The sequence below is a fragment of the Zophobas morio genome, unplaced genomic scaffold, assembly GCF_036711695.1.
Source record: "Zophobas morio isolate AGI-343-1 ecotype UQ-CSIRO unplaced genomic scaffold, CSIRO_AGI_Zmor_V1 ptg000264l, whole genome shotgun sequence".
Taxonomy (NCBI): domain Eukaryota; kingdom Metazoa; phylum Arthropoda; class Insecta; order Coleoptera; family Tenebrionidae; genus Zophobas; species Zophobas morio.
In genome coordinates, this window is record NW_026972368.1 from 130099 (window position 1) to 149172 (window position 19074).

At 32.1% G+C, this 19074-nt stretch overlaps 1 protein-coding gene across 1 annotated transcript; it reads left to right on the forward strand.

The window, feature by feature from the left end:
- Positions 1 to 8801: 8801 nt before the first annotated feature.
- LOC135119445 (SET and MYND domain-containing protein DDB_G0277331-like) lies at positions 8802 to 11708 on the forward strand. The gene is made up of 3 exons (XM_064043860.1): positions 8802 to 9173; positions 9224 to 10128; positions 11627 to 11708. Exons 1-3 carry the CDS (start codon positions 8844 to 8846, stop codon positions 11706 to 11708), a joined length of 1317 nt encoding a protein of 438 aa, XP_063899930.1. The 5' UTR covers positions 8802 to 8843.
- The last annotated feature ends 7366 nt before the right edge of the window (positions 11709 to 19074 follow it).

Genomic DNA, 19074 nt, shown 5'->3' on the forward strand with positions numbered 1-19074 from the left:
AGCTGACATGTTCTATTTTGATAACGAAGATTACTTATTAGTTGTAGATGAATTTACAAAATACCCGGAAGTCATATGCATGCAAAGAAATACTACATCTAAGCGTGTAATTAATGAAGTCAAGTCAATTTTTGCTAGACATGGGAAGCCAGACATTTTGTTTTCGGATAATGGCTCACAGTTTATTAACAGCCATTTTCAGAAATTCTTAAAAGATTGGGAAATTTTGCACAAGACAAGTTCGCCCAAATATCCACAATCTAACGGGCTAGTGGAAAGGCACATACAAACAATAAAGAAGTTATTTTTAAAAAATTTGCATGATGGTAAAGATCTTTATCTAACGCTACTAGAATACAGGAACACACCAATTAGCAAACATTTACCATCCCCAGCAGAATTGTTGTTTGGTCGTAAAATCAAAGGATTAGTACCTATTAAACAGTCACTCCTAATACCCAAACATAGTATAAAGCAACACCATCAAAATCTTTGCAGTCAGAAACAAACTCAGAAATACTATTACAACAAGTCCAAGAAAGCAATGTCAGAATTAAAATGTGGTGATAAGGTGGTGGTGCAGGATCCAGTTACCAAGCGGTGGGAGCCTGGTGAAATTATAAAACAAGATAGTTACAGGCCAAGAGCGTACCATGTTAAATTTCGTAGTAATGGCAATGTATTAGTCCGAAATAGAAAGTATTTAAAACGGGTAGATAGGAACACTTTTCAAACTAATGTACAAGCAGGTGATCAAAACAGGCTATTTGACCAACTGCTAGAAGACAATTTAGAGGACAATTGGGAGGTTACACAATCGGTTCCAGCTCATGTACCTGAAACTGAAACCGTGAGTAATAGTCCTCAAGCAACCATAGCGCAACCCAAGGTCAACCAAAGACCTCAGCGGAACAGGCGAGCACCATTAAGGTTTCGCGACTACTATGTATAAATTGTAAATAGTTATAAGTAGTTGTAGTTATTTTTTTATATAGAAAGGGGGATGTCATAGTAATAGGTTTGATGCCACACAGATAGGTAGTGTGGGTGGCGTACGTGTCACGAGATGGTGGGGAGAAGAAGTTTTAAGTTAGAGATAGAGAGAACAAATCTTAATATTCTTCATTACAGAACTGTAATGAAGAATATTAAGATTTGTTAGTTAAATAAATGAGTTATATAGTTTATGGAGTATTTAATACCATAACAGTAATTATTTACCCTATGTTTACCAAATGGACTTCTTTTTTTAGATTGTAAAATCTTCAATAAACAATCTACTAATTTGTTAAAGTATATGGCACAAGTAACAGCATCTTCATTAACTAGAGTTGCTTTATCAATATAACTCATTTCAGCTAAAAGTTCATTGGATATATCTGCTCCATTATTCTTTAATTTATACAATAATTTAAGCAAATCTGTCCAACCCGTTTCATTAGCACTGACAGTCATAAAAGCAGTCGGTGCTCCTAATTGTCGAATCATGGCGAAAAGATCTCTTTTTCGATCGGACCAGTACCAAGCGGAATTCGGAATACAACGAAGAAAAGCAAGGTTACTTTCAATACAGTTATTAATACATATAAGGGTTAATATTGTTGTTGGCTTAATTTCTACACTTTCTGCTCGCATTAGTTTACCATGCGGTTCTTTGGAAGAAGACATGTTATCATATCTATAATACATTATCACAGCGTTGTCTAAATATCCGTAGGAGTTGTTGTTGAAGTTACCTTAAAGTTGGCAAGCCTGTAATACAATTCGTAAAGGTAGCTAAAAATTTGCTTTAGGCAACCAATAATACAGTTTGGGTTATATCCCTACGAGAGCAGAGAATGAGGGTATATTGTGTACATATCATTGATCTAATAAAGGAGTGGATGGAGCCTTGTATACGTTTCCATACGCGAGCGAGTGTAATCAACACAAGAAAGAAATAGCAAGAGTTGTTATGGCATCAGTGGGAAAAGGACGGCTGACCACTAGCACGTGCTGGGTGGCAAAAAACGCTTCATTTGAACGGGAATTAATACGTTTTCTTACGAATTTGTTCAAACAATCAATTATAACAAACTTTTGTTAATGAAAACTATATTTTTACAGTTTACATTAAAATTATGTGAAATATTAAACAACAAAAATCATGTTAAGTGGTGGAGATAGTCTTTTAATAAAATAAAATGTATACACAATCTACAATATATTACGAATTCAGTTAATACAATAATCTTCTACAAGTTAACTAATTTTGTAGTGTATGTTCATTGGTAAATCTGAAATTTTTAGGATAAAATTAATTAAACTTTCGATAAAAGTGACAGGGTGCCTAATTAAATTGAACATATTAAAGAGGGTGGAATTTTCTAGCAAAATCTATTTTCTAAATCCACGTACAAATAACTAAAACAATAATCAATAGATATAAAATTCCCTCTTTTTGTAGCAACAATCCATTTTTTTCGTAATTCGGAATGTTTAGGAAATCTAACAAAATTTTTAAATTATAATTACGAAATCCTTCGTCTCTATATGTGATTATTGCCTATGAAATGAAACAGGATTGCTTTCTTTGCACGTTCTTTGCAATTATACGCACAACACGATTTCACGATGTTTAACAAATAGTTCGATAAAATACAACTTAAGAAGACTGTAGTCATTTAAATACGGTAACTTGAGCCTAAAAAGCGTAAATTTGCAAAAATACACCTTTAAACACCATGCGACAGCACGAAAGAAACCGCCAGAAACACAGTGCTCTGCAGCTTCGCGTCAATGTTTTGCCACCCAGAGAGCCCTATCTCTGTCCCACTGTGTTGGCAACGCGCGTCTCTCTCTAAGTTACTTCCATATAATATTATTTCTATGGTACATATCATCAAAAATGACAGATGTCAGAAATTATTGACTTATAAACGTTAAATTTGCTAGTAATGCAAGTGTGAAATGAGAAATACGGAATGCGTAGCAAAATGGGCAATGAGAAATGTAAAATGAGTAATGAGAAATGATCAATGCGAAATAAGAAATGATTTATGAGAAACGAGAAATGCGAAAAGTGAAATGTGGAATGCGAAGCGAAATAGGAAATAAAAAATGCGTAATGAGAAATTCGAACTGCGAAATGGGAAATGCGGAATGCAAAATGAGAAATGAGAAATCGAGAATGTGAAAGGTAAAGCAAAATGTGAAATGAGGGATTCGAAAAAGAAATCCGAAATCCGAAATGTAAAATGAGAAATGCGAAGTGCCAGCTGCGAAACTGGAAATGGGAAATGTAGAATGTGAAGCGAAATGGGAAATGCTAAATGAGAAATTCAGATGTGAAATAAGAAATGAGAAGAAAGAGGAAATGATAAATGAAAAATGTGAGAAATGTTTGGATTGAGAAATATGGATTATGAAATGAGAAATATAAAATAGGAAATTGTAATGCAAAATGTGAGAATTATGAAATAAGAAATGAGGAATGTGGAATGAGAAATATGAGTCATGAAACGAGAAAAGTGAGGAATCAGAAGAAATAAAAAATATGGGAAACAACAAATCTGAGAAATGAGAGAGATGAAATGAGAAGTAACACGAAGTGAGAAATGCGATATGTGAAATGAGAAATGAAAAATATGGACAATGAGAAATGGGAAATGATAAATGAGAAATATGAGAAATTAGGATGGTGAGAAATGTGAGAAACGATGAATGTGAGAAATGAGAAAGGTGAAATGAGAAGAAATGAAAAATGACACGAAATGAGGAATGAGATATGTGAAATGGGAACTGAAGAATGAGAAGAAATGAAAAATGAGACACGACACGAAGTGAGAAATGTGAACTATGAAATGAGAAATGAGAACTGCGAAATGAATAATAAACGAGAAATAAGAAATATGAGAAAGATGAAATGAGAAGAAATGAAAAATGAGAAATATGAATTATGAAATGAGAAATAACACGAAGTGAGAAATAAGAACTGAGAAATGAATAATAAACGAAAAATGAGAAATACGAGATGTTAGGATGATGAGAAATGCTAGAAACGATAAATGTGAGAAATGAGAACTGAGAAATGAATAATAAATGAAAAATGAGAAATATGAATTATGAAATAAGAAATGACACGAAGTGAGAAATAAGAAATGTGAAATATGAAATATAAAATGAGAAATAAGAACTGTGAAATGAATAATAAACGAAATATGAGAAATACGAGATGTTAGGATGATGAGAAATGTTAGAAACGACAAATGTGAGAAATGAGGACTGAGAAATGAATAATAAATGAAAAATGAGAAATATGAATTATGAAATGAGAAATGACACGAAGTGAGAAATGAGAAATGTGAAATATGAAATCAGAGCTGGAAAATGAATAATAAATGAAAAATGAGAAATATGAGAAATAAGAAAGATACAATGAGGGGGAATGAAAAATGAGAAATGTGAAATGAGAACTGAGAAATGAATAATAAATGAAAAATGAGAAATATGAATTATGAAATGGGAAATGACACATTGTGAAAAATGAGAAATGTGAAATATGACACGAAGTGAAAATGAGATATGTTAAATGAGAAACGGGAAATGTGATGTGAGAACTGAGAAATGAATAATAAATGAAAAATGAGAAATATGAATTGTGAAATGAGAAATGACACTATGTGAGAAATGAGAAATGTGAAATATGACACGAAGTGAAAGTGAGATATGTTAAATGAGAAATGGGAAATGAATAATGAGAAAAAATGAAAAATGAGAAATGTGAAATATCGAATGAGTAATGTGAAATATGAAATGAGAAATGAGAACTGGGAAATGAATAATAAATGAAAAATGAGAAATATGAAATGAGAAACATGAGAAACGAGAAAGATACAATGAGAAGGAATGAAAAATGAGAAATATGAATTATGAAATGAGAAATGACACGATGTGAGAAATGAGAAATGTGAAATATGACACGAAGTGAAAATGAGATATCTTAAATGAGAAATGAAAAATGGGAAATGTGAAATGAGAACTGAGAAATGAATAATAACTGAAAAATGAGAAATATGAGTTATCAAATGAGAAATGACACGTTGTGAAAAATGAGAGATGTGAAATATAACACGAAGTGAAAATGAGATATGTTAAATGAGAAATGAGAAATGGGAAATAAATAATGAGAAAAAATGAAAAATGAGAAATGTAAATTATGAAATGAGAAATAACACGAAGTGAGAAATGAGAAATGAGAACTGGGAAATGAATAATAAATGAAAAATGAGAAATGTGAGAAATGAGAAAGATACAGTGAGAAGGAATGAAAAATGGAAATATGAATTATGAAATGAGAAATGACACGATGTGAGAAATGACAAATGTGAAATGAGAACTGAGAAATGAATAAAAAATGAAAAATGAGAAATATGAATTATGAAATGGGAAATGATACATTGTGAGAAATGAGAAATGTGAAATATGACACGAAGTGAAAATGAGATATGTTAATTGAGAAATGGGAAATGTGAAATGAGAACTGAGAAATGAATTATAAATGAAAAATAAGAAATATGAATTATGAAATGAGAAATGACGGTATGTGAGAAATGAGAAATATGAAATATGACACGAAGTGAAAATGAGATATGTTAAATGAAAAATGAGAAATGGGAAATAAATAATGAGAAAAAATGAAAAATGAGAAATGTAAATTATGAAATGAGAAATAACACGAAGTGAGAAATGATGAATGTGAAATATCAAATGAGTAATGTGAAATATGAAATGAGAAATGAGAACTGGGAAATGAATAATAAATGAAAAATGAGAAATATGAAATGAGAAATATGAGAAATGAGAAAGATACAATGAGGGGGAATGAAAAATGAGAAATGAAAAATGAGAAATGTGAAATGAGAACTGAGAAATGAATAATAAATGAAAAATGAGAAATATGAATTATGAAATGGGAAATGACACATTGTAAGAAATGAGAAATATGAAATATGACACGAAGTGAAAATGAGATATGTTAAATGAGAAATGAGAAATGGGAAATGAATAATGAGAAAAAATGAAAAATGAGAAATGTAAATTATGAAATGAGAAATGACACGAAGTGAGAAATGATAAATGTGAAATATCAAACGAGAAATGTGAAATGTGAAATGAGCACTGAGAAATGACAGGAAGTGAAAACGAGATATGTTAACTGAAAAATGGTACGCCAGGTATCAAAAAATGACTAATTTTAAATGCATTTGACCATGTCTGCCATTTGGAAATTTTAAAATATATGTTTATTTTTGTTAAAAAATAATCATGGCAGACAATTATCACGCGTCTAACATCGTGGCAGACAATTTTGAAAGTGCCAAAAAATATAAAATTTTCAAACTAATTTTGACCAAGTCTGCCATTAATATATTTTGTTGATTGTAGTCTTAAAATATTATATTTATCACGGCAGACGTTTTTATTGAGTACCTATACACTTCAGCAGATAACAAAATCTTAACTACTACCCGAGCAGATATATAAAAATGACGCATTATATCTTACATTTATTTCGTCTGCTTGAAATTAAATTTATTGTTGTTTTTAAAAATTGATATTTGATTGTATAATATCATTAACAGTTCGATAAGAATGACAGTTTCGAAAGTTCAAATGTATCAGTTGATTACCGACAAATGATACATACCAGTTCATCACTACACCAATGTTTAATAAAGAAATCAATGAGAGCTTCTTTAAATTTCGTATTTTTTATCTCTTTTGTAAAATCTGATGGTCGTACCTGGTCAGGAGCGAGGGAAGTACTGTATAAACTCTTTAGACCAATTTTTATATATCTATATACGTACATATCCAAGAGAGAGAGAGAGAGAGAGAGAGAGAGAGAGAGATCAAGTATTTTAAATAAATAAAATAAAATCGTTTTCACAACTTGTTAATTGTCATTTGCCGTTAGTTGATGCATGTGAAAGAGCAACTCTCTCCCTCATGTATATATAAATAATAATAATAATTAGAGAGCGGATTTTATGAAATTTGCGTATCCGTTATTTTTTCCATTTAAGTCTTGATATTTAATATGTGAACGAATCATGCTGATTAAAAAAGAATACAGCTATAAAAAAATTGCATATTTGCATATATTTGCCTTCTGTTGCATATTTCACGTAACAGGTGCATATTTTGCATTTTTATCAATTTTTTTGCTAATTTGAAAAAAAATTATTGTCATCTATCGGCATTTGTCTAGAATGACAAAATTTGATTAATGTTGCTATTGCAAATATTGTCCTGAGCTTCAAATAACTAGTAAAGGTTTGGGTTTTATGATAGTTTGGAGGTAAAATCGGTCCTTAATTACTCTTGGAAATACCGTTCATTCCCAATATTTTTGTTCGTTACTTAAGTATATTAATGGTATATTTTATCGTGGTCGAAGGGCCGTTATCCTATTATTTTTCATCGTAAGTTTGCATTGAAAGCATTTAAAGCGATCCAGGTCTGTCAAAATGTCGAAGATAACTCAAATTAATTTATGGATTAAACCTTTTCCTGAACTTATTCCTCAAGAAGGAACTGTGTTTTTTCGCGCCTGCTCTAAACTGCTAAGTATTTTTACATCTGTGGACGTAGTACGCAGTTTTTCTATTAACAAATAATACTTTAGAATCACCCGAAAAAATTTTTGTTAGTATATTTCGAACAATATTTAAAAATAAATTGTTACCAAAATAGTAATTAAATAGTCGATTACTACCATTTTTACTTCCCGAGCGTAAGCAAAGGAAGTATTGTAATCGAGTCCGTCGACCGACTCTCTACTTTTACGTTTTCTCGATCTGTCATGACCCCTAGAAGACGTCTGTCTGTCCGTCTGTCTGCCGTCCCGGATTTTTATTAGACAGATAATCTCCGAGAGTACTGGACCGATTGTTGTGAAATTGTGTACTTATATTAGGAATAAATGTCTCTGGTCATTATGTCTGAGTCAATTTATTTTATTGATTAAATCAAGAGTTGCAAAACTGAATACTTGAAATCTTGCAGACGTTTTGAAATTATTGTAAGAATCTTAACTTTTTAATCAAAATGTATCTGTTTATCAACACCAAAAAGTTGGTTACGTCACCTCAGAATTTTGCTGAATAAATTCTTTCAAAATGTGCAAAAGATGATCAGACTATACTTGTAATTTGTCATTGCATTCATTTTTTTTAGATCTGCTTATACAGGGTGACTCAAAAAAAATAATCAATCAGTCAAGTTATTATTGATCAAATTACGAACGAGCCGTGACTTCCAGTGTGAAAGCGAATTTATTGAAATATCTCATTACAGAACTCTAATGAGAAGAATCTATGACAGACATAAAGACTCGGTTCTAAAAGCGAGGGAAGTACTGTCTAAACTCTTTAGACCAATTTTTTTTACCAAGTAGTAAGTTGAACTTTCAATGAAATGGTAATTATGTGCATTAGTATATATTAGTATATATGGCTGCCATTTCGTCTTATGTTTAAAGGGAGTAGGGACTTTGCTATTCCCTCTCCCTCTCCAGTTATACTATTACAGCTCAATGTTACGTAACCGTATCTAACTCGGTCTAACCTTACCCATTTATGCTGGTTTCACGCAAAAATTTCCTTTTTGTTACTCCTGTTTTTAACGTCTGACGTTGACAACTGTTGGCGATCCTGCTTTTGGAAAATAATCAGAATTAACAGCCACAGTTGTGGAATATTTCAAACCATTATAAAAAAAACGCGTTGTTATGTAAATTTTCCATCACATGATCAAAACGACCATAATTAACCATAGTTGAATTTATCATTACCCCCAAAATGGATGAGATGGAAACTATCTTCCAACAAGTAAAATATAGTTTCGAAAAGTGTACATGTAACCTCCAAAGGGTAAACTTATTGCTCAACCAGAATATCCAGTGGGAAGTGTACGAAGAGGCAGTGCTGACAAGCAACAAAAACGATTCAAATTCGACAGAAATACGAAAACGTGGCAACGTTCATTTCAAACAGAATAGGTATGTAGAAGCGCTTGAGAGCTATACCGCAGCCATAGCCTCGGCCAAAAGCAAAAGAATCACAGCCTTAGCTTATTCTGGTCGATCCGCAGTATTGGCAAAAGTTGGCTTGTATCAAGAAAGTTTAGTTGTGAGTACCTAGTAATTGTTCTGTTTTCACACTTCATCCAAATATTCTAGGACCTTGAAAGAGCGTTTTATAACGACTATTCGCAGGAATTTACCCACCAACTGGCACTTCGACGCTCACAAGTCATCAAAAAACAAAACTCCAACAGTAAAACGCAAGTACTTGCATACCCAAACTATCATGTACAGGCAACTGCATGTGATAATACTTCCTTCAAAATCCACACTGACAACAAGTTTGGTAGACACGTAACGACCACACGAGATATTGAAATCGGCGAAGTCGTACTCGTCGATAAACCGTACACTGCAGTACTGCTACAAGACAACTACATTTACTGCTCAGAATGTTTAAAAGTATGCTATAACTTAATATCGTGCGACGCATGTGCTAAAGCTCTCTACTGTAGCACATACTGCAAATTTTTAGCTAGTAAAACGCACAAATATGAATGTTGCCTGTCTGACGTACTTGATCGCCTAGAATCCATCAAAGACGGCCTCGCCTTGGGCCTTAAAATAACTTTATTAGTATTAATCCAGTTCCGTCAGAACAAGTCACATGACCTTGAAGAAATTATAAAAATGGAGGCCCACACTAATTCGCTGTCATTGAGGATGCACTTTACTATTGCATGGGTTTCTAGTATAATTTATGTTCTACTGAAAAAACACACGGATTTGTTTAATGATTTGGAGGGCATGGAGGAGATGTTTAAGGGTTTGTTGCCCTTGATCATACAAGTTGTTCATATTAATGGGGTTGTAATAAATCGACTAGAGCCTACAGTGGAGGGATACGAAATGATTACTTACGCACGCGGATTATACTTTTTGTTCGGTGGATTTAATCATTCTTGTTACCCTAACGCTTTTTTCTATCAAGAAGGACCGAGACTTGTCGTGAGGGCACTGGGAACCGTAAAAAAGGAAGAGCAATGTTGTATTTCTTATGGGTGAGTTCAGTTTTGTATGAGTAATTAAACTTACATGTTTTCTCGAATTTTCATGACCGCTAGAGTATGAAAAAGTGGTCTCCCGTTTTCATTTGTCTGTCTATCTGTCTGGGCCCATTTTTATTTGATCAATAATTTCCGAAAATCCTGAACAGATTGTTGAAAAATTTTGTATGTATATCAGAAATATCATGTAGACGTTAAATCGCTAATCAAAATTTGGCTAATCATTCCTATCAACAATTTGATGACATTATCTCAAAAAATTCTACTTCAAAATGATTTAATTGTTGTACAATAATATATTCACTCCTATACTTGTGATGTACGAATCCGCTTTGAGTTTTTCCCGTAAGGGTTTTACAAAATGGAGAATAGGTTCTACAAATTTTTACAAAAAAAAATTACAAGGTGTAGTAATCTCGTACGAGTAAAGTTAAATATCAAGTTTTGTGGCTGAGTGAGCTTCAGACGAGCAAGCGACCCTGCACTTATCTGTTCAATGCCAAACGTAGCCGTTTATTTTTTTCTCAATGTGTTGGGCTGTGACTAGTATTTTATTATCTCTATATTTCTATTACCCGAGCGTAAGCTGAGAAAGTATTGTAAACGAATCTATCGGGCGACTGACTACTTTCATATTTACGAGTACGAAAAAATTGGTTTCCCGTTTCCGTCTGTCTGTCCGTCTAACTGTCTGTCTATCTACCTGTCTATCTGTCCACCGTCTGTATCAATTTTTGTTAGACAGATAATCTCCGAAACTACTGGACCGATTGTTCTCAAATTGTATATATGTATAATGTATATCACGTAGATGGTAAAAAGCTAACGAAACTTTTTGTAATCATCCTCATTGACAGTTTTATGACGATACCTCAGAGCAGATGCTGTAAAACTTTTAATTTATAACCTTCAGTTCGTCTTTAAACAGTTACTTTACGAGAGCGCCGATTAATGAAACATTTTGTTAAGACATGATCTACTAGCTGGGGGAATGAAAATGACATCTAATTTAAATGTGTAGTGTCCCGGTTCAATTTAAATTTAGCGCCAGAAAGAATGACAGTTTTGTAACGTAGATTTGCCTTCTTTGTGGAGTGGGCAGCTTTTGTTACTCACTCTAGATTCACATCAGAGACATTCAAGCACTGTTAGCGAAAGAGGCTGCAAGTCTACAATGTGTCGAAGTCACATGTGTTTGAAATTTGTATTCCATTTTATTTGTAAAATTTAACTAAAGGGCAAATCTGTTATAAATCAAAATCTTAGAATAAAATTTTACGGTATAGAAACCGAACTCATAGTTTTCCCTTAATTGACAGTTTAGTATGAAACCAAGGTCCCTTTATAGTGATTAGGTTAGGGTGTATCATGACCTTGAAGAGACATGTTGATGACGTAGAAAGTCCCTCCTACGCGGTTAATTTTAAATCTAGTCACTTTTTCCACGAGCGATTTTGTTGAAACTGGCATTGTGTTGACAAAACGTTTGTAGCCAGGACGTAACCACGGCTATACGAGTGGTGGCCCCCCTTCCCTCTGTAACAAACACAAACTCGCTGTATGCACTAACCTAGTCACTATTAAGGAACCTTGGTATGAAACAGAATGTTTTAAGTGAATGCTCGTTAAAAGTAACAATATTATAATCATTGTTCGCTCACAGTAACTGTAATATTGTCCATGCTTGCGAAAAGTAACCGTAACACCAATATTCATTACATGTTGTATTCATTCCCACCAATTCGCAGGACATGTCTTAATCGTTTTGCTACTATATGTGTAAAGTGTATAATAATAATAATAATAATAATAATTTTATTCATACATTACATCCCAGACGGGATATTTGTACATGTCGGGAAAAGTATATTATATAATTAAATATAATGTAAAATTTATAAAATACGATAAATACAACGTGAATAAATACCAACAACATAAAAACAAAACATTTTACTACACAATAGATTTGTCTTCCAGAAATTCGTCGTAACTGTAGTAGGCACTGCTTATTAACAATTTTTTTATTGCTTTATTAAAATTCTTTGAGTTATATTTTTTAAGGTAATGTGGAATCTTATTATAAAACTTTATAATGAAATAATTAACCGCATTCTGGGACTTCCTTAGTCTTATTTCTTTCGGGCACAAATTGTTTTTATGTCTTGTGTTGTATTCATGAAAGTCACTATGGGCAGAAAATTCATTTTCATGTTTTTTATAGTAGTTTAGGCAAGTAAAAATGTACAAAGAAGGTAGCGTCATTATATTTAGCTTCCTAAATTGTTCTCGGCAATCTTCTCTGTACTTTGAGTTTGAAACAATTGGAATTGCTATTCTTTGCAATTGAAAGAGTCTATGACGTATACTAGTATGTCCCCATAATAATATTCCATATATCAAGTGTGACTCACATAAAGGGAAGTAAATGTTGCGTAAATATTCTCTGGGTAAATTTTCTTTCAAATGTCGCAATAGGAAGATATTTTTGCTGACTTTCTTTGCAGTATTTTCTCCATGACTAACCCATGAGAGTTTAGAGTCCAAACTAAAGCCCAGAAAGTTAGTGTTCGATTGAAAGCTGCGAGGGATATCTACCCCAGTAAACACAGTTACGTTGTAGCGATGTTAATGCCACTTAACTCTGTCTACGATCTTGTTAGCTGTTACATCCCAAACTGCGTACATTTGCTTTCCCTGTGCTATGTAATGTAATCAACAGTGACCCATGCTTGTAACATACTGGTGATATCCACATTGTTTCAGACTTGAGACGTGCTCGCTGGTACATCATCATAACGTTGTGTTAGTATGTCGCTAGATTCTCTATATTTTGATGTATCTGTTACGTTCTATTTTAAACGCCACTATAACGTATTAGATGGACATAGACGTTACGTATATATCGCAACATCGCAAACATATGACTCTCAGTATATTTTATTAACATGATCTATGCGATATGAATAGGCATTTCAGAAAGTCTAGTTACCATTTAGGGATATGGATATGGAGAGTAAAATTTAGAGCTTACAGTAAATTATTATTTTATTCAATGTTTGAAAAAATATAATATGTAATAAGTAATAAAATACAAAAATTAATATAAATTCATAATATAAATAAATAAATATAATAAATATATATATATGATTTCCTAATTCGAAAATAATACAATATAGTAATTTACACTTAAAAAAAGACACAGAAACTATAAACTGTCGTTGTTTTTTCTTTCTTCAGGCGTTGACTAGAATGCCGTAACCACTCGAGCAGCGTTGTTCTACTTCTTTTTCTATTGCGGAATGGGTCTTCATTGTAATTTCTTCAAAAAAAAAATTATAATAATTATATTTATTGCAAAAAAAAATACCTTTCATAATATTCATTGTTTTTGTCCCAGCCATTTTGGAATTTTCCTACCGAACAAACAAGCTACAGCAAATTCGCTGTTTTTTTTTTTTAATATACGCCCCACATTGTTCTTTTTCCCATTACCACCTATCTGGGACAATAGCAGTTCCTGAAATAAGAAAAGAAGAAAATATTTTTATGTGTATATATCGAGTGACTCTGAAATAAGTTCGGAAAATAAAATCACAACATCACGAAGTAGAGAAAATTTTAAGTAATTTCTTTTATCTAGTCCTAATTCAGGGGAAAAAATATCAAGATCTACACCTCATTCAGTGCCATTTGTTTTCATCTAAACAACACACAGCAAAAATAAAGAAAAAATTTAGTCACAATGGAAACTGAATAAATCATTGCCGCATCATTTACATTTAACAAGATGTTCCGTATTTGTTTCATGAAACTGGAGCAGCAATTTAATTACTTTGAATCCGTGTGACAATTAAAGGATTTTTTTTTCCGAATCTATTTGGAAGTCACCGCGTATGTATAACATACAGGGTGCTTCACTATAAGACTTTTCTGCAACCCACTATGTATGTAACGTGTTAAGCGAAATGTGTCATGTTTAGTAGGTTCCTAAAAAGTGTTATAGTATTACAGGCATCTACCTGTATATAATATCCAAAATTATGTTATATGTAAGTACATATAAATATATTTAGTCCAGTCATTTTAGCATAAAAAAGGGATCAACCTCGGAATGAGAGACAATAAGCTGAATTTTTGTATACGCCTTAATTTTGGCGTTCTAAAAGTTGTCTCAAAAGTCTCATAAAATCTCGTGTCTGCGTCGTAAGTTATTCAAGGTCAAAGGTCAAGAAACAGTTTTTTGCAATTATCTCAGTTTCTATTGCTCCAATGATGTTAACAATTATTATCATAATCGTAGAGCACAAAATTTGGGACAAATTTTATTTGAAATATTTTTTCATGCGGTCAATCGTTTTTGAGATAGAGGACAGTGAGCGCGCAGCGCTCGTCCATACGTACTGTAATGCAATCAACCGTGAATATCTGTGAATACTACCTTGAATTTTGAATAATTTGTATTATTAATCAATTAATACATTGTATTTAATAACATTTTACATATTTTCAATATATTCATAGAATAATACTTACCTACTTTGTGTAATTAAAAACTCATTTAATGAAATATTTATTGTATATCTCAATTTATTTATATCGTTAAAATGTGTAAGTTTTTAAATACTTATTTTTCTATCATGATTATAACTGGAAGGTCTGGAAGCAACAATTCAGGGCACCGAAGATGACGACGATGAAACAGAAATTCCCGAACGTCAAGAAGATGACGGTGAAGAAGAAGAAAATTGATACTTTTGTTCTTTAAATTATTAAAAATTTATAGATTTTCACTGCAATTCAATTTCAATCGTAAGAAATGTACAGCTGCTGAATAAAGATAAAATTAAAATATATTAACTCGTTTTACTTCCTTAAAATTTACTTTGAAAACATTAATATAACTTTAAGATATATAATAATCTAACCTAAGATATACACCTACAATAAATATGTCATTTAAAGAGTTTTTAATTACACAAAGTAGGTAAGTATCATTAAATAAATGTATTGAAAATATGCAAAATGTTATTAAATGCAATGTATTAACTGATAAATAATACAAATTTTTCAAAATTCAAGGTAGTATTCACAGATATTCACGGTTGATTGCATTACAGTATGTATGGATGAACGCTGCGCGCCCACTGCCCTCTATCTCAAAAACGATTAAGTGTATCAAAAAATGTTTCAAATAAAATTTGTCCCAAATTTTGTGGTCTACAATTATGATAATAAGTGTTAACATCATTAGAGCAATAGAAACCGAGATAATCGCAAAATAATGTTTTTCTTGACCTTTAACCTTGAATAACTTACGACGCAGACACGAGATTTTATGAGACTTTTGAGACAACTTTTAGAACGCTAAAGTGAAGGTATATACGAAAATTCAGCTTATTATCTCTCATTCCGAGGTTGATCGCTAATTTGACTGGACTAATTGTATTTTTTTAACTTACAAAGAAACCTGCTTGTTGTAGTAGGCAGAGATAATCTTCCAATTCCTCAAAATTTGTTTACCTATGGTCTTGGCGGCATATCTTCTATTACTGTTTTCTTTTTGATTTGTCACATTTGATGACGTTTTCATATTGGAGATTTGTTCACTCGTTTCCTTTAGAATTTTTTTTGTTTCGCACATATTTTTTGTATTTGTTTCAAGTCTAGAGTAAAATTATGTTCATTAGCACCTAGTTCATAAAAAATTGCAGTAACATACCTTTGCAACATGTTATGGCAAAGCGGCTCACTTTCAAAAACAATCACCGTAAGTTCATCAAAATCAGCGGGAGTATCGTCAGTGATTAATGGTGGTATTTCCAGCTTGTCTGAAAAAACTGTTGTTGTTATTTACGTACAGTTATCAAAAACAACAGAAGCATGTAAAAATTAAAATGATTACTTCATTAGAATTATATTAACTTACCTAGTGTAAATTCAACCCACACTGAATGGCACAATTTCACAAAACTGCATTAAAAATGAAGTGAGTTACGGATTCACGAGAAAGGTTCGGTGGTTGTGAACCAAATGGCTAAATGGAATTCGACAGCTTCACTGTGAGTGTGAAGTGCAATAACCATAAATACGGAAAAAAGGGATCGTCCGACTCATAGACAAACCAAACCAACAAAGGTCCGACTGCACCCCCCAAACATCTGGTGGATAGTAAATGCAGAAGTTGAGCGTTATTTTTTCGTTAGATAAAATAAATTTAATAAAATCAAAATTAACCACTCTCTAGTTTTTTTGCTACCCATCATCGCTTTATAAACGTCTTTATAAAATCAAAATTCGACGAATGAACTCTTCAAAACCTTGTCCCGTTTCAGGGACAATGGGCAAAGAATTTTTATGGCTTTGTTTGTGTCGTTGGGTCTTCCCTATATTACCCCAGATGTTTAAGGTGACCAGACGTTCCGATTTGATCGGAACTGTACCGATTTCAATACTTTAATAATTCCGATTTCAAATTTCGTCCAATAAATGTTCCGATTAAAACATTCGTTCCGTGAATGTTCCGATTTCTATAAATCTGATAAGAATAAAGATAAATCCTCGGATAAATCACTAATTTTCATGAATAGTAATTTTATTTTGTGAAAAATTGCGAACAAAACTTGTATCGATACGGTTGTCAGCACTGTTTTAAATGTCAGCAGATGTCAGTACTGTTAGTATATTACACCTAAAAATTTTTAAAGCAGTTATATATCAGATGAAGATGGAAATGGAAACTAATGTTCCGATTTCGGACTTTTGAAATCTGGTCACCTTACAGATGTTCTATTTATAATTTGCCAAGCAGGTACTTACAAAATAACATTTCAAGTGAACAAGTTTACAGAAATAATTCTTAGAAATTATTACAATGAAAAAAACTTGTCTTTGGTGTATTTCTAATAAAGTCGTTGTATTTTTCGCTCTGAATATAATTATTAATTAAGCATTACGAACTCACTGACGAAGGTCACTTTTTAAAGAATACGACGACCCACATCTAATTGACCATATAATCTTTAACAATAAATTTCAAATAATACCATAGTGGTTTATTTAAATTTTGATAAGGTGTTGTAAAACTATTTCTGTTTCTGTTTTCATTCCAGGTACTGTATTTACGTGGGCAAAGGATGCCGTACGTGGGATTTTAGGGGCGGAAACGTATACCTGCTTAAATACTGTAAATACAGTGGTGTCGAACGAAGACAACAACAGAAACATACCCGATGTATTGGTTATTATTAGAGAGCGGATTTTATGAAATTTGCATATCCGTTATTTTTTGTATATAAGTCTTGATATTTAATATGTAGACAGCGGATTTCTGTCGGGCTACGTCACGATTATAGGTGGGGACGCGCTGCATCGCCGGGACTCAGTAGCGGGTGATAGGTAATCACTGAATTTAATTGTCACTTTATTCCATAAATACAATTAACGATTTATTAATCAAACGGTTAAGTAAATGAGAACTGGAATTAACAGCAGAGTGCAACGAAGCAGCGTTATTCTAATCTCAAATAAACGAAGTGCAGCCGGTAACTGCAATGAATTCCCATCCCGTACGAGCCGTACCGAGTTTGGCCTTGTCTAGCTCGACAGAAATCCGCTCTCTATTAATATGTGAACGAATCATGCTAATTAAAAATGAATACAGCTATAAAAAAAAATTGCATATTTGCATATATTTGCCTTCTGCTGCATATTTCACGTAACGGGTGCATATTTTGCATTTTTATCAATTTTTGTGCTACTTTGAAAAAAAAAATACCATTCGATCGGCATTTTTCTAGAAAAACGAAATTTCATGAATCATATTGCAAATATTGTCCTGAGCTTCAAATAACTGGGAAAGGTTTGGGTTTTATAGTAGTTTGGGTGTTAAGCCATCCTTCCAGGTAAATTCGGCTCCTAATTACTTTTGGAAATACCATTCATTTCAATATTTTTGTTCGTTACTTAAGTGTATTAATGATATATTTTATGGTGGTCGAAGGGACGTTATCCTATTATTTTTCATCGTGAGTTTGCATTTAGGTATTTAAAGCGATAGAGATGTGTGTCAATATGTAGATAACTCAAATTAATTTATGAATTAAACCTTTTCCTGAACTTAGTCTTCAAGAAGGAACTGTGTTTTGTTGTGCCTACTCTAATCCGATAAGTATTTTTACATCTGTGGACGCAGTACGCAGTTTTTCTATACAAATACATACTTTAGAATCACCGGAAAAATTTTTGTTAGAATATTTCGAAAAATATTTAAAAATATATTGTTACCAAAATAGTAATTAAATAGTCGATTACTACTATTTTTTAATTCGTTCTGTTTACCTATATTTATTTTTGAGTATAAGAATATGATCTTAAAAAATGTCATTTATTTGTCAGTGAGATCTAATTAAACATTTTGCAATGTGATTTATGTATTTTTTTGTAATAAAAGCTAAGGTGTTTTTGCAATTTGTAAATAAATTTAGTTCGGTTATTACGCTTTTTTTAATTTTTGGAGCATGTACAACTGCATATCTCTGCATATATTAAGAAAGTTATTGCATATTTGCATAAATTTGATGCATGTCATATGATCATATTTCCCAAAATTTTGCTGCATATTTTCCGCTCTCTAGTTATTATACATACACTCTATTACCGACATTAAAAAAAGTCTACACTATTTCGTCATATCTGCTGCTTTATTATCAGTTTTCAGTTAGTTACATATTGGATATGAAATTAAGTGAATTTTTTGAATAAATAATAATTTAAAGATCAACCATGAAAATACTCAATTAATTATACATTACCAGTTTATTTTAGAGCCCAAGATTAAATTTTCAAAAGTTTAGATTTTTCCAATGTAATGTTAAACAGATATACCTATAACTGAGTGCGAAAGTCAATACACAAAACTCGATGATCAATTATTGT

What these genes read in the sequence shown, in the direction of transcription:
- LOC135119445 (XM_064043860.1), top strand. Translation starts at nt 8,844, where the DNA reads ATGGATGAGATGGAAACTATCTTCCAACAAGTAAAATATAGTTTCGAA. An exon ending in TGTATCAAGAAAGTTTAGTT is followed by an intron (nt 9,174 to 9,223) that starts GTGAGTACCTAG and finishes CAAATATTCTAG; the next exon opens with GACCTTGAAAGAGCGTTTTA. An exon ending in CAATGTTGTATTTCTTATGG is followed by an intron (nt 10,129 to 11,626) that starts GTGAGTTCAGTT and finishes AAACGTTTGTAG; the next exon opens with CCAGGACGTAACCACGGCTA.